The 16,866-nt window shown below is 33.2% G+C and overlaps 1 protein-coding gene and 1 non-coding gene across 2 annotated transcripts; one reads left to right on the top strand and one right to left on the bottom strand.

Annotated features, from left to right (window-relative positions):
• Nucleotides 1-3,336: 3,336 nt before the first annotated feature.
• On the bottom strand, nt 3,337-15,780 carry LOC130613776 (DDB1- and CUL4-associated factor 11-like). Its single transcript, XM_057435116.1, has 19 exons — nt 15,680-15,780; nt 14,041-14,419; nt 12,462-12,589; nt 12,002-12,033; nt 11,135-11,218; nt 10,928-10,995; nt 10,745-10,845; nt 10,237-10,383; nt 9,931-9,985; nt 9,527-9,595; nt 9,380-9,437; nt 8,330-8,422; nt 7,842-7,934; nt 7,657-7,746; nt 7,055-7,118; nt 6,752-6,864; nt 6,242-6,281; nt 5,801-5,910; nt 3,337-3,853 (listed from the first exon to the last, which is right to left on the bottom strand). The coding sequence occupies exons 2-19, from the start codon at nt 14,271-14,273 to the stop codon at nt 3,713-3,715; spliced, it is 1,719 nt and encodes a 572-aa protein (XP_057291099.1). The 5' UTR covers nt 14,274-14,419; nt 15,680-15,780; the 3' UTR covers nt 3,337-3,712.
• Nucleotides 15,781-15,920: 140 nt separating this feature from the next.
• LOC130618785 (U5 spliceosomal RNA) lies at nt 15,921-16,037 on the top strand. The gene has a single exon (XR_008979530.1). It is a non-coding gene; the product is annotated as a U5 spliceosomal RNA (small nuclear RNA).
• Nucleotides 16,038-16,866: the final 829 nt, after the last annotated feature.

Genomic DNA, 16,866 nt, shown 5'->3' with positions numbered 1-16,866 from the left:
CAGGACCTCCTTTTACTTTGACATCAAAAAAACAAAAAGAGGTCTAAATACTAGGTTAGATGGTTTGATTTTAAGGCGGGTTTCCATATCAGCATCGATTGATGTAAAAGTATCTTCCTACTTTTTGTCAATCGATTCGAGCATTTTCGTTTACGTGGAAACCCAGCTTTAAACAGATAAGAAAAGTATCGTGAAGTTATTCATTTGTATTACAAATTCAGTATCGTGACAAAACCATTCAACTTTCCATCATCATTTACAAATGTCACGAAATTTGATGGTTCAATCGCACAGCGCCTGCAAGCTCATTTCGGCTTTAAATTTCCACAGCCAATATTCATATAACGCACTACAGTAGTCAATAAAAAATTTATTAAACAATAACAACAACAACAACATTATCAACAACAACAACAACAACAATAATAACAACAAGAATAGCATCAACATAAGCAACAACAACAACAACAAACAGTGCCAGAAATGAAAAATGAAAAACATTATGCCAACATTGTTTCAAAACACATGCATATTTGTGACATTTGGTGGCAAAAATATAAAAAAAGGGATTCAGTTTTATTACATTTATAACGGGAGGTCTGTTACTTTCCATTCAAAATTCACATCTACTTTTAAAAATGCTGTATGTGAAACAGTATGAGATCATTTGTAAGGGTGGCACTACGTCCATCCCTCTTTTTAGATTCTATGCTTTAAGACAGTCAGCTGAGCAAGTTTTTGTTCGTTTTTCCCATTTTGCCGAATGTGACAAACAATTATAACAACCTCGTCCCAGGGCTTTATTTTCGCTGTTTGATATGTAGCTAGCCCACCACTTACATAAGCGTACAAAGAAGATCTAAGAACGAGATTATGTAAACGCGTATCTTTCTTCTGTCTCATTCTTTTTTTATAATTTTTTCGCAAACAATGCGTTTTATAAAAACCATAACTTTGGACCCCACGCTATGGGTCACAACAAACAACTCCGCCCTCTTTCTCTCATGTACATAACGAACGCATTTGTTTCAACGCGAACGAGTATGCATAATTTATGCGCTTTAATATCATTAAATAAACAATATAGTTATAATATACGGCTTCTTTTGTCGTTTCCAAGTCTTTTTTTATTCTCTTTTCTCGTTAAAACACCAAACAAGGGGTTGAACATTTAACGAGTTTTTGCAACACTTTGAAATATTAAAATCAATATATCGTTTTATCAGGGAGGGTCCAGAAATTAATTAGCGACATAAATTGTTGAATTTTAAAAAGAAATGATTCAAAAATACGAAAATGTTTTTCCCCGATTCTCCTAAAAACTTCCTGACCCGCCTCACATATTTTTTTGAGTTTGCAAAAAAAAAATTCTCTAACAAGGAATCTCTGTATCTTTTTACTGGCGCACTTTTTGCAAGAACTTTTCGTCTCTTTGACAAAACTTGGGAAAAAAATTATGCTTTTTCTAACCCAGAGGAGGAGAGTACAAGTCTCTCCAAAATTTTTTTGCCGATTACGTTTTAGTTGAAAAAAACTTTCAGAAGATGCGTTTTTAGCCAATCTAGAGGGTGGGCGGTTAAGATCTTGAAACATTCTCTCTGACACGTCAGTTTCAACCATGGTGGAATGTTACAGCTACACCGGTAAATTACAAATTTGAACAAATTGTAAACCCAGACGTCTATAAAAATATGTAATAATTATTAATTTTACGTTTTTAATTAGATACCGATTTAAAAATGGCATTAATTATTCCCTTCGATAATAAAACTCTACAAGAAAATAAGTTTTTGAGTTTATAACAATGTAATTAGTAAGCTTTATGTACACTCGTGACTCAACATAAGAAGAAGAAACATTTCACTATCCATGTTTTACTGAAATTTATAGTATGCAAAATCAGATACATACCTATCTTTCCCGAATTCAAACAAAATTGCGATGAAATTTACGACACTGTTGAAGTAGACTTTTCGCTCCGGTTGTTAAAGAATTAATAACGTATGAACATTTCTGGCTGTATTTTTGCTAGCTGGTTTTATTAGAAAAAAAAATAAAAAAGAGTGGCAACTTGTGGAGTTTCAAAATACCGTGACTGTAAAAGTATCACGGAGAAGAAAATTGTCTCTTTATACAAAAACACATCATTTTTTAGATTTTCGCACTCTGTGCCAATACTGAAATTACCCGACCGAATTCTCAAAGGCTGTTTTCAATTCTTTGTCCTTACAATTTTAGATATCATATTTTTACATATTGTTGCATTCTACAAAAGAAAGTCATTCATGCAGTGACAAAAGTTTGTTAACACGACATCATTGGAATATAAATAAAAAGCTCCTTTTTCATTTGAAAACATTTTCCGTTATAGCACAGAAAGCTGTCAAGCTGTTACGATAGCGCGTGCGCAGTTGACAAACTATTTTTTTTAAATGCCCAGTCACGAACAAGATACTCCGAATCTCCTTTCTATTTGAATGCAACTTCAGAGTTTTTTTTGTCAGCGCGTGCGCACATTAGAGATTTTGTCGAAGTGAGCTGGTGAGCTTTTTTGCGCTTCAGAAGAAGGTGCAGGCAAATAGTAATTGTTGAAAAATTGACACGCATCAATTGAAATCGAACGTTTAGGCATAAACCCAACCCAACCACACACCCATGTAGTCGCGTACTCCTCTATAGGACTTTCATTATTTCGCTTTTTACAATCTTTGAAGACATAAAACTGTTTTAAACAAAAATATATATTTACAAAAAGAAAAGAAAAATAACAACGTTGAATAAACAAAAACAAAAACAGACGGGAAAATCTTGATATAACCATATCACGTTTCCTCGATTGAGCGCCTGACTTTGTATTAGCGCCTTGTGTAGAGCGCCTCTTACAAGAACGCCCTTTCGACACTCGTTTAAAAAGCAAGCATCTGAGGAAGAGAAGCTGATAAGAAAAAAAACAATAGGGAAGTTTAAAAATTCAGCTCCTTTTTATTACGATAAAGTCTGTTACGACGTCACATTTTTAATTGGCAAAACAAACAAAAAAATTGAATAATTTTTTTTCAAATATCAAATAATCGCTTTCCTCTCCATTGAGCCCTTACTTCTCCGGCGCACATTCAAGGAAATACGCTGACTTTTCCTGCTTTACAAAAACACAGCACTAGTTCAAAACATTTTAAAATAAATAAATAAATTAACCAACCAACCAAACACTTACCAAAATAGAATACCACTTCGTTTCGTCACACACAATTGCGAAGTGGAATGATAATTTTTCTCAAACATTTATATATACTGTATATATTAGGCTGATATATATAACAGGTGAAAACGCCAACAAAAGGGGAAACATTTGTATTGTTTTAATATTATAGCGAGTCCTGTACAAACAGTTTTTCAAAGTTAAAGGAGATCTTAAACACGCATGCGTAATTATTCCATGCACCAAAATATATTTCGCTATTTCGAAATTTTGAAGATTTTCTTGCGCATGCGTCTCAGGCTAAGGAAACTGGTAGATGGTTTTTATCTTCCGTTCTTAATATCCAATTTAGAATAAGCAGCTCGAAGGAGGTTCGTGTTCGATCATGAACTATCTGTCGCAGTTAAATACGAAATATGACGTCAATTTTTGAGGCGTAGCATATGAACCGGCGCAGCTATTATTACACAGGGCGTTCCGGTAATTACTCTTCACCAAGCCTTTAAGGCGAGGTCACAATTCATCATTAAACGATCTCATTCTTTTTCTTTTACCGTCTTGACTCTTCTTCACGTTGGCACAATCATGAGATTCGCACTGCGTCTTTTCGCACGCTAGGTGACAATATTCCCATTTTCCGATCGTGCAATCCCACTAAAAAGAAGGAAAATCCATAAGAAAAACCAATAAACAATACAGAAGTCTAAGTACTAAGTTACCGGAAATTAAAATTCACTGCAATCCCTCGAAAGTAAGAAAAATTCATGACAGAAAAATACATGACAACAACAACGGAAAAAACTACAGAAGTCTAAGTACTAGGTTACCGGCAATATAAAAGTTCACTGAAATCCCACGAAAGAAAAAAAATATTCATGACAGAAAAATACATGACAACAACCACGGAAAAAAATTACAGAAGTCTAAGTACTAGGTTGGTTGCAACTTGCGCACCTTTCGTTGAAAAACAGAGCAATATAAGTGCGGACACAATTTTTCGCTGGATATTGTGTTAAGCGCTAAAAACTTCTAATTTTATTACATCAAATAAAACGAAGTTATAAGTTTTAATAGAATACAAAATAAATAACTAATGAAAATATATTCATTCTGAAGCGGGACCGCCATTTTACTCTTTCTGAAAGAAACCGAAAAAAAAAGTTTTTTTTTTTAAACGTGTTTTATTTGGCGGAACGATATGAAAATCCTTTTTAGGTCAAGAACTTATCCGATTATCCTGGCTGACTCAGTTAGGTTCATTTTACGTTCACGTGGGGTGAGCAGAAAAAGTCATGAAAGTGTGTTTACATGAAATAGAGCGCTTTAAGGATCCTTCCAAAAAACGTAATACACCAAATTGCTCTAATTACATTTTTATCACAACGCTAAAAGTATCACAATGAAATCTGATGGTACCTTAATCATCTAAAAGATTTTTAGATATTTTTATTTCTCATACAAATACATGTAGCTAGCTCCAATACACCTTTACGATAATTCAATTGTACATGCGTTCCTACGGCGCTCCATCGTTTTACAATATCGGAAAAAAGGAGGTAAAAATCGTGTTTTTATGAGAGTTTATTAGAGACGAAAGCGTGTTTTCTCCAGTTTTTTAACTTCCATCGTATCAATTTCTTTCAAATTTTCAAGAAACGTTGATAATAATAACATACAACTTATGTGTACTTTTCTTTAAAAAGAAAACGCGTCAAAAAAAGTTATCACGAAAAAACGTGTTTTCTCATTAATAAACTCTTATAAAAGTGTGATGTTTACCTCCTCCGATCGCAAAATAAGCTGCGATGGAGTGTTAGTTTTCCCGAATTATCGTAAAGGTGTATTGTTTATAAACTGACATAATTTATTGGCTAAAAAAAGTTTAATCTTTAATATTTTTAGCATTCTGTACAAGAATAAGCATGCTTTACTCAAATAAAATAACTTTAACTATCAAAAGAAATGAAGTCAGCCCGGCTAGCCGGTTGTTTATCTGCATTATAAATTAGGTGGATAGAAACAAAGAAATTAAAGCATCTTTTTAAATTTCTATTTTAGCAGACTCGTTTCTTATGTGATCTTTCTTTTGTTATTATAATTTTAAACTTCGTCAGTTCCCGCGCATAATTATTCGAAATATTGAAATACGGTGCGCTCGTTGGTTTTTAATAAACAACCAACATCGCGTTATGATTGGTTATTAAATTCAATTAATTTCCTTAAAGACGCAAATAAACCTGCCAGAGATGGACACCGCCTTAGTATCCAAGAGAGGGAAGGGGGTCATCTATATTCGCAAATCCAAAAAATTAACATCGCCGTCTCCTATATTTTTCAACCAAAAGAGTACATCGCCAATATTTCATTATTTTGATCTAATTAAGCATGATATTTGAAATTCGAAAGTAGATATATAAATATTGCTTTCAGGGACTGAAGGAATACTAATAGTCATCATTTGTATCGCAAATCTACAATATTTTGCTTCTAAAACTTAGAGCATAAGTTTAAAAAAATGAGCTTGACAACAATGCTTATCTTATTTCATGCACACGCATGCGCAATAAAGCGATGTCTCGATATCCCAAACTATTGTCTTACCGAAGTGGACATGATAACACTTTCGTATGGATGCCACGACACATCTCTTACACACTGACGATGTGCGTCTCTTAGTTTCGTCACAATTTTGCCGGTTAACACGTCGTACACTAGAAAAACAAATGCCGGCATTAACAGAGCCTCACGTTGCTATTTGAAACACAGAAAAAATATAATAAAAAAAAGAAAAAGAAATGGTCGATATTCTAGGATGGCAAATATGCGCTTAAAAATTATGTTTCAAAACCAGAAAATCTATTTCTAAAAAACATGGATCAATATAATATACGGATATCATACTTAGAATGAGGCCTGTCCATCTATCTTTAAATATAATATTGTCATGAAAACATAGCAAAGAAAGTCTCACTAGATCAATATAATATAGGGATATCGTACTTGGGATGAAGCATGTTTATCTATCTTTAAATATAAACTCACCGACAACGCTGCCAGTAGCACAACCAGCATATATGAATTGCTGCAACAAAGAAGGTCAAAGAATGTTAGTTAGCCTCACAAAAAATAGCGAAATCTTTGACGGTATGTTCGACCTGGCTTTTTCTACCCTTTTTATTAGCACTTGAATAATAATACGTGTTTTTTACGCACGAAAAAAATTATCAGAATCTACTAAAATATAATAGCATTAATAACATATAACATTATTAGCGTGAGCAAGAAATGCAATACATAAACCGACGTAATTTCTTTGAACTTTCCACCCTTTTTTGGCCAGGTGATTTTGGCCAACCGAACGAATAGGCTTCGTCATACACTGATGAACAAAGTCAGCCCAGCGTTTGGTATGGTATATACACTGTACAGTCACATGTGCTTGATGATTTATACATTGCTTTTCTCTCTTTACACTTCAGTTTAAATGAGCATTGTAAAAAAAAGACCAACATTCATTTATTTCGTAATTAACTTAAAAAAATGATTAGCTACCTGTCCGGTGGTGTGGGCGGGTGAGAATTTTGCTCTTAATAATGTGTGCAATACCCGATGACCACGGTACGTCATGACGGCGTCGTTGCCAATGACATTCTGAAGACGCGGAGCTATATAGAAAGAAACAGCAAAGAATAACTAGAATGACGAGAGTCAGCTTTCGGCACTACAGTTGGCTTCTATGCAGACACTTATAAAAACAAACAAACAAACAAACAAACAAACAAACAAACAAACAAACAAACAAACAAACAAACAAACAAACAAACAAACAAACAAACAAAATAACAAACTACTAACAGCGTCGAGGCACAGTTTCCCAGCGATAATCCCAATTCTGATTGGCAACAATACGACGAGCTTCCTAAAATAAAAAAGCGGCTAACTTTAGTCCACAAAATTTAACCAACTTCTTCATTCTCGCTGACAGATACTTTTAGGTTCCTTAAAAAATTTCCATCACCTGTTAGGTAACTAACAGAGCTAAATTAATGCGCACGTGTAAAGAAATGTTTGCGGTATTTCGCGTGTCCGGGAAATATAGTCCCAGTCTTTGGACCTAACCGTCAAATATTTGACGGTTGGGTCCAAACAAATATCTTTTTCTGTCAACCACGAAAGAAAAATGATGTGAGTACATCCTATCTTGTTTTGATGTAGTGTGTTTTTAGAAACGTTGTTAGAAAGAAACAAGTAACAGAAAAAACATGTAAAAACAAGTTTAGAGTTTTTCTATAAATCTATAAATTTGACGTCAAATAAAAATAAAAGAAAAAATACTACAAACCACGAAATAAAAAGCCTAGAAAAAAAACGAACTTCTTCTCTCGAAAATTTTTCCCGGAAAAATACCGCATGAAACACATATCGTAGGGGTCTTTTTTGAAAAGAACTGTACTCACCCGTGTTGCTTCTTCTGAAGAGGGTTTGCGAGTGTCCCACAACTTAATTGTTTGATCTTTTGAGTTGGATATGAAGTGATTTTCATCACCCTAGAAATTCAAAAAAGTCTACAAATAAAATCTTTACAAATTTCAAATAATAATCTAATAATAGCTACCAAAGAGAGACAATAAAAGGTTTTTACCTTAGCGCAGATATACGTTATCCCGTCTGTGTGACCTGCAAACGTACCAACCGGTTTGGGCGTGGATTCACTCAGTAAACGTCGGTCCCACACCTAAACGAATGAATATGCAACTGAAAGTCCAAAAAATGCGAAGTTTTATTTCGTGTAAAAGCGATACTACGAGCTACCGACTTTTTTTGTTATTGTTTTTAATATTTAGGCTTTAAAGAGTTAAAAATATTAAAGAATAGTTTTTTTGATAACCTACAGCACATGTGGAAAAACAGACACACAAATTTTTAACCGAATACAATGAAAAGAAAAATTAACATAGTACAGTTTTAAGGTGCTTTGTTTTTTATACGAAAACTGTGGGAATTAGTTACCAGTTGAGTTTGTTTTCAGGGCGTAGGAAAAAAGGTTAAAATACCTTGTGCTAAGCATAGGGACAAAAATTTTACTTCACAGTTGCATTATTTCGTGAAAAAGGTACTAAACAGAAGTACCTTGCATATTCCATCATCACCACCAGAAATTAAAATGTTAGAACTTGCACCGGCGAATGATACTGCATTCACATCATCATCGTGTGCAGATATCTACAACATAAAATCTTTAATGTTTAGTTGCTCAAGCTGGCATCCATCAAAGAACTATGAGAAAAAAACATTTTAAAGAAAACTTGAAGACAATTCATATAAGTAAGATCTTGTGATTTTCAGGACGTGGTTTGTTAGTTCCAAAACTGGCAGTGGCATAACAAATTAGGACTGAATATATATTCATTTGTGATGAAAATCGGTTCACTTCTATTTACACACGTAGGACAATTGTATAGTAGCAAAAGAAACATTATTATTAAGTTTCTTTAAACATCACTGCAACCATTCACAAAATATAGTGAGGCAAGGCAGCAAATTTCGAAGTTCAATACTATAAGTAAATATAATAGTATATTTCTATACTATGCTGGCGCAAGTTGAGCTTGTCTAAAGTTCACTTGTCTACAACGGATAAGTATTTAAGGCAGATTTTCACCAGGCGAATTCTCCGGCGAGATGTGTCTTGACATGCGCAGTATGGCTTGTTTTATTTTGTTTTAAGAAATTCGCTTCGACGAAAAGTAAAAGCAGTTCCTACTTTTAGTGGTGAAATATTTCGCTGCAAACTTTTAACCAATCAAAATGCAACCATTGGTGTTTTTAGAAAAAATAATTACTGGAGAAATCAAATAAATGCTTAGTTACTTAAAGGAGTGTTTAGATTTAGCTTTATAAATTCGCCAATGTTTTTGTTTATCGTAGAAATTAAAAAGAAAAACGGTTTTCTCAGCTAATTCGCCACTGAGTTTTTTATTCACAATTTGCTTCGTGGGAACCTCCTCTACGATCCTTTTGTTAACTCCAAACTCTTAAAATGTGATTATTGCTGTAGGTTTGTAAAAACAATTAAACGCAGTGCTCTTAAATGCAGATCCTTGCTCGCATTACTACATTCAATAAAAAGAGAGACTAACGTCTGCAAAAATGATATATTAATTCTTAAACAACACCAACCCGTAAAATGCGATCCTCTTTTCCTCTGTCATAAATATACAAGCATCGATCACTGCCACTAAAAAATACATGGGGTAACTTGTGTAAAATACTGCAAAACATATCAAATTCCAATTACAACATGTGGTGGAACTGTTAGTATCTTACCCAGCTATGATCTCTTTGCTGTCCTCTGAAAAAGAAACTGAGAACGCACAAAAGCGTGACTCCTCCGGCCTAAACAAAAACAAGAGTGCTTGCATAGTCTAAAGATATCCTTTGCATGGTGGTATATCATTCCTTTAACAGGGTGGCCTTGTTTTTTGGAGTATGAAATTTATTTTAAGAACTTTGTTTGAACAAAAGAGAAAACTTAAAATCGTGTAACATAACATAACATGCTTAAATAATTAATTGCAAAAGGCATATTGTATACTTCAAGAAAAATTAGGAACAAAGTCTCATAGTTCTTCAGAACAATTTCAGAATAACCAAATTAAGAAATTTAATAACCTTAAGCCATCCTATTCGAATTACCACTGCTTTAAAGAAGAAATTTCAACACATCTCACCTCAAGTCAAGAGCAAGATGGGTGTTATGATCACCATACACATTACATTGATGAACTGAAACAAACGAAAAAACAAATAATACACAGATTGTAAAAATAAATAGTGCAGAACAATTTACACATTGCATTCTTAAACTGAAATAAAAAATGAAAAAACAAAAAAATGAACAAAAAAACAAACAGACAAACAAATAAACAAACAAAAAACAAACGAACGAACGAACGAACAAATAAACAATGTAATAAACAAACAAATAAACAAGAAATACTGAAGAGCAAGACAATATGCTAAACAAACAAACTTACTGAAATCTGACCAACTGGAGTAGATGATATAGTGTTGGTCAGGGCTGTATGCGGTATCTACAATACTCCAGCCAACATCTTTTGCTGATATGTTACGAAACAGTTTGAACTGGCCATCAGTTGTGTCGTACATCCGAATATGTTGATCTATTGCAAAGAATACATAATATGTTAAAATATATATGCAGCATAAGAAAGCTAATCAACTAATAAAACTGGGATTTTTCGACGATTCCTAGCCCCTTTTTAGGTGAAACTGAATTGAAAACAGTATTGAAGCAACACAAAAAAAAGGGAAAAAATTGCATTAGTGTGTTTGAATTTCACCATTTATATTTCTAAATGCAGCAGCTAAATTGGGTTTAAAAGCAATAGCTATATGTAAGATTTTTTCTGCAAAACTTGTATTATTCTTGTTTTTGTTATATTATATTATATTATATTATATTATATTATATTATATTATATTATATTAAACAACAGCAAATGAAATTTTACACGTGTTTACCTTGACATGCTGTCATAAAAACAGTACCATCTGAAGAATATGTGCCACAAAATGCTTTGGATCGATACCGTGCCACTGTTTCACATGAGTTTGGTAGAAAGCTACATGATAACAAAGTAAGCGTGAAATAAATTTCTCTGAAAAGAAAAGTTTCTTCTTAGAGCTTAGTTCAAATTACGATACCTTTTAGTACATATTGCACGATCACCAGAAGTAAAGTGATTTCTTCCATGCAGGGTAGCACTTTCCCTCTAAAATTTACAATAAATAACATAATGTGTATGAGAAAATCATAAGTTCAGGAAAAACTTGTATTAATTTTCACAACTGCAAGTCAGGTAAATATTTCTTTCTCTTGTTCACTTTTTTCAAATGCAAAAAAATATATACCTGAAACAATCTTGTTGTCAAATTCATTGGCGTTTTGTAGAAATGACCACTGTCATTCTGTACAATTTTTTGCAGTTGGGAATTCTAAGAAAAAATCATTAGAATAACACCTAGCCTTAAAAAATGAAATTAAGGACAAAATCTTTTTTATATTCAAGTGCTGACAACTGTTGTCTTGTAAAATTTATAGAATAACTAAAATTGATATAAAATTTGTTATTGACGTTGTGATGTCTAATTTGTCGATTAACATTTGAGACTATTGCCAGGCGTGATTTTTTTTGTTTTCATAAATTTTGATGCTCAAAATTTATTTAAAAGTTTAATTTCTTATTACATCTCAAGTAAAATGAACTTATTGGGGAGCACCCACGTTTTATAGGGAAGTAGAACATGAAAGAATTTAAATTAACATTGTTTTATCAAGCTCAACCCATTTACAAGACTTTTTAACAAGGCAATATGCCTTACAGGTAAAAAGGTGCAAGATTAAAAAAATACAGAACTAATTGATGTATATCACTCCTTAAACTTTTTTACTCAGAACGAACTTAATTAGTGTAAGTAGGCAACAAATAATTAATTAGTGTTCTAGGGTTTTCGTTATTTTGTCATTAGTATTATAGTGTTTTGTTACTAACTAAAGCAAATTTAATTATGTGATAGATATTATCTTTAGGAAACGCATGATTTAGACATGGTATTTTTAACGTGCCTGGCGCTATAAACTGACTACATATAATAGTGCGAGAATGCACTGAATGGAGTTAGTATGATATTTACTGAAATTCATACTTTCAACCCTCTTTATTCTGCACATTTTTATTTTCGCACTTATAACAATAAGCTTGCAATAAAAAAACTTACTGGTATATTTGAAGTGTCAGGCTCGTTATCACCTATGAATTAAACAACAAAGTTTAAATAATGTTATTGCTAAAAAATACTTTGTTTACAAAAGTCAAACCATCATGTTGTTATAAAACTGCCTAAAGGGTTCTTGCAAAAGACATCTTAGTATTTTATTTTCAAATTGTCTAGAACTGTCAAGTAAGCTTGGGACAAGCATAAACATCTTAACATTTTGATAAAAAACTGTATTACTATTGAAAAAACCTAATAGAAAACAAGAGAGTTTCACTTGAAGGTAGTGCTGGATCCTGCTTGTGAGTGGGGAAAAATTAAACTGTTATCTATCAGCTTATTACTTTGCGACAATACAATGACATTATTGCAACACATTATTCTATACCAGATCATTCTACTTAAATTTAGCATAATTTTAATAAGCATAAAAGAGAAAGAGAAAAATGATAACAAAACTAACCTCTGGGAGATGGAGGTTGTCTTCCAGTGGAACCCAACTCATCTTCTTCATCGCTGTCTTCTCTCTGTACATGCACATTGACTTCAAAAGCACCTAATCCACCAGAACGAACTAACCTCACTTGGCCGCTAAAATTAATTTAAGGTTATAATAACCTTGATAATATTAAACATTAAAATGTTTTTATTAGTACACCACAATTGTTAATAAGCTTTTGAAGACAAATTTCCTAAAATACAGCCCTTAATCTCTTAAATAAAAAATGCCAAACTTTGAGAGCCTGTATCACAAATTTTTTGGAAAATGCCGTCAAAAATGAAAATAAAATGTGTTTTACTAAATTTTAACCAATAATCATTGTGGTAATACTTGTCTACTATAAATTACATGCGAAGATCGAGACAGATATAGTGGACGATTACAAGGACATGCTAGAACTAAAAAGCTATGTTATAGCATGGCAAAAGGCCATTAAGCCAGAAATGATAATGATAATCATTTTGATGATGATGATGATGATGATGATGATGATGAGAACTAAGAAAAAAACTATCCTTCGTCCTACAGACAATTTTCCACATGAACAGCAGTACTAAATTTTTGCCTATCCGTAAAAGGAAGAATCTTACACTCAAGTACTTAAAAACGACTAAAATTGATTCATTGGAACTAAACAGAAAAAAACAAAATCTAAAAATTTGAAATATTTAGGACAACCAGGCGAATTAAATTTTCATAATAACCAAAAAAAAAATGTTACCACCAGAGTTAATTTCTGTTATGTATTAAATTTGATATATACTTACCAATTAAATTTGCAACAAAAAATTAGATTTTTACAACTGCTCAGTTAAGGTAGGGTAGAAAAAATTGTTACTATGTAAAAAAAGTTGTAAGTAGTAATTTAGTTGTGATTGGTGTAAATCAAAGCAAATTCTACTTCAATTGTTTAACATTCTCAATAACAAAATTTTAATTTCCCTTGCCTATTTCATTAGCCAAAATAAGAGGCAAAACTGTTGCTTTCACAAAACATTTGCCTTGTTCACCTGAAAAGTAATTTTGAACAAGTTAGAACATTAGAAATCAAAAAGTACAAAAGTAACATATATTAGATAGATAGATAGATGTGCATATTTTACATGGCTAGCCTCACAAATATCGAGGGATATACCTGTCTATTATTTCCAGGAGGGGCCATGGCTTAGATGGAGAGTCCTAGAGTATTTATTGCTCATTTTGAGCTACGCAGACACAATTAGGGCCCGCGCTAACATTAACTTGCACATGTTGAATCGCTGTCAAGAGGAATCGAACCCCAGTCTCCCACACAGAGTATGAGAGCTAAAACCACTAATCTACCATATTTTTAAAAAGAAACACATTTAGGAAATACAATACTGAAATTTTTGGGTTCAAACTGCTAACTTGTAAAATATAGGAGAATTATGAAGGTAAATTGACAGAGATCCTACTTTTTTTCCCACTTTCAAAATGCGTTACAGCAACATATATATATATATATATATATATATATATATATATATATATATATTTGTTACTAAAGTTAGCTAAATACCTTCGTAGCAGAAAAGATAAGATTGATGCTAAATTTGGCTGTGGTTCATTGCTCTCTGACATTTCATTCTCGCTTTGATCAGAATTGTCAACTTGTTCCATTGTTGCTGGCAAAGTTTGATGTGTTACCACTCGATGTCTAGCCGATATGTCTTGGATTTCTCCTGCAGTTTGTGCAGGATTTGTCACTTGGTCCCTTCTTCTACTACGTCTTCTTGTAAAACTGTTTCCCATAAACACAACAGAAGTAGAACTTGGTAGAATTTACACTTCAAGAAGTGCCATCACTTTTTTTCTTCTGCAAACCTTTATTAGCACCAATCTGCTTGGAAGCTTAGACAGTGTACAGAATTCGAAGTGTGAACTTTTTTGTAATATACCTGAATATTAAAAAAAGCAAAAACCTTATCATTTTAGCTGTATATATATTTTCTAATGCAAGATGTCATAAGTACAAAATTTCCGGAACAATGAGTGGTATATTTGGATTTATCAATCAAGAATTTTGTATACATACATATTGTATATTGTATTCCCAATTTGAAAAAATAAAACATCAGGGTCTGGTTGAATAGGAAAATAACCTTTACGATAATTCAATTGTACATGCGTTCCTTTGGCTCTAATGCATGACAATTTTTATTGTTACAATCTCTTGGAGGCACCAACCGTTTGCGCCGTAGGAAAAATTTTGAAAATTGAACACTCTGGATCGTTGAAAATGCACTTGGGCAAACCTATACCGCCATTTTACTATTTGAGAAATATCACAAATTGGTGTTACTTTTGCACAATTATTTAACCTGCCAGTTTTGAATACCGGGGGACGAGAAAAACACAGGACGAATATAGTATGCTTGTAACTGGTGTACATAGAAAAAAGATCTGGGACGAAGGGTGAAATCAATTTGATGATTGAATCACAAAGGGTGATATTGAGATGGAAGAGACGAAATTGATTTTCTTTATCATAAGAAATCATAAGATTAGCGAAAATAGAGGTTCTCACTTTTTTAAAAGAAATGCCTGTTACTTTAATAATATGCTTTTGGCGTGTGAGGTAAAGAAAATGTGTGCGTCAATGTGTGTGAGTTGACACCAAAATTCTTGTAAAAATTTCGTAAGCATTAGATTCGTGGCAACTACTGTAACTATTTTTTTAATGGCTAATTATCAGTTCATGCTGACAGCTAAACTATGATGGCATGATGGCGATTGTGCTTAAAAATGCCTTTTGTGAAGAACTGAACCCCAATCTCAAAAAGCTAGGTAGATAACATTAATTCTTGGCAATTTACAGTAGGAAATGTAAAAATACAAAAATCTCTTTGAATTTTAATTTCGAATGGTAGTGCCTAAGTTCCTGTGTAGCTAGCTAGCTAGAGTTTGATCTGCAGAACGTTTTTTGACTCAGTTGTGATGAAAAAGTGCTCCACAGAACCTATAAAAACTGATTGTATCCCAAAGAGGAGAAATGTCCTTAAATTGGAACATATTTTGCTATATCATTCCCCTTCTTATTGCTACCCGCATGTGCTGTGTTTGTGTGTCTGCTGAACATTAGCAAAAAACAGGCAAAATAGATGACAAATAGAGTTGAGGCAAACCAGACATATTTGTGTTTACATCTACTGCATTACCTGCATAAATTTGCCCCAGGCAAAAAAAATAATCAAACAAACAAACAAAACAAAAAGCGTCTGTGCATTTTTTTTGCCTCGTCATCCAATCATTTTATGTCATGGCTGGCACATCGAGCTTGTCTTATATTCCCGGAATAAGGAATCTTCTGCATTTTCGGAAGCCCGAGATGCTGAAAGCGCGCGCCACAAGCTGATGCAAAGCACTCTGAGTTCCCACACCCGGCTCGGCGTCTGGCTTTAACTCTGGGCTTTCTTCATACACGCACAAATCTTTCGCCTTTTACTAAAGATTTCCGTGGAGAAGGCCATATCGATGAGTCTATAAATAATTTTTCTCGCTTCCCTCATGGGGGAGCATTACTATCAAATTGAATTATTTCCGCCAACCGTATGTAGGCGAGTTTAGAGTTTATATGTGGGACAATGTTCGTGTAGTATGGTTTTTATCGCGCTGTAAAGCTTTCTGGTCATGTCGTATCTTTCCTCGCGACGTAAATTATTTTACTCGAAATACTCTTCGTCGTGACGTATCATTCTTAGTTGTTTACGTAGTGCCAAAGTGCGCCTTATTGGTAGAATGAGCGTCCGTTGCGGAGTCTTTCAAAATATTTATGCTTTTCTTTAAATGAAATTACTTAATTCGTGCATTGCTTACAAGAAATTCAAGTCACATGAATAACATGCGGTAAAATAATTGAAAGATGTATAGTTTTTCATGTGATTTTGAATAAATATTGCGTTGTGCAAAAGTTCTACGTAATAATTTATGTTTATGTAGTTAGTTTTTTACAAAAAGTTCAGTGAAGAGATTTAGCTGCCTAGCTAATCGGAAAAAAAATTCTAATTATAGCTAGCCAGTTAATCAAAAAGAGAAAATTAAAATCAAAAAAATAAAATCAAAAAAATCTTTACTAAGATTTCAGGCGGCTATTAAAGTTTAAAATAGATTTTTGCCCTTGCTCACGAAATTAGTAATTCCGTGTAAAAAGCACAACATTACGCCACGAAGTAACGTACGACACGACGAAAAGTATCACGCTGCACCGAATCCACACAAAACCAAACATAGTACGTCACGACGCACCCTTGAAAAAACCCTGGGGATGAGGGTGGTCATAACGAAGAGTATTACGAATCAAAGAAAAACCATGCCACGAAGAACGATAGGGCACGACGCATTCAGA

The sequence above is a fragment of the Hydractinia symbiolongicarpus genome, chromosome 11 (assembly GCF_029227915.1).
Source record: "Hydractinia symbiolongicarpus strain clone_291-10 chromosome 11, HSymV2.1, whole genome shotgun sequence".
Lineage (NCBI taxonomy): Eukaryota > Metazoa > Cnidaria > Hydrozoa > Anthoathecata > Hydractiniidae > Hydractinia > Hydractinia symbiolongicarpus.
Note: the sequence above shows the minus strand (reverse complement) of the source record. Positions and strands in the feature narration are given on the sequence as shown.

Coding starts and splice junctions, on each gene's coding strand:
- LOC130613776 (XM_057435116.1), bottom strand. CDS start 14,273: ATGGGAAACAGTTTTACAAGAAGACGTAGTAGAAGAAGGGACCAAGTG. Junction 9,986..10,236: donor CTCCAGTTGGTCAGATTTCA/GTAAGTTTGTTT, acceptor CGTTTGTTTCAG/TTCATCAATGTAATGTGTAT. Junction 7,747..7,841: donor TAACGTATATCTGCGCTAAG/GTAAAAACCTTT, acceptor TTGAATTTCTAG/GGTGATGAAAATCACTTCAT.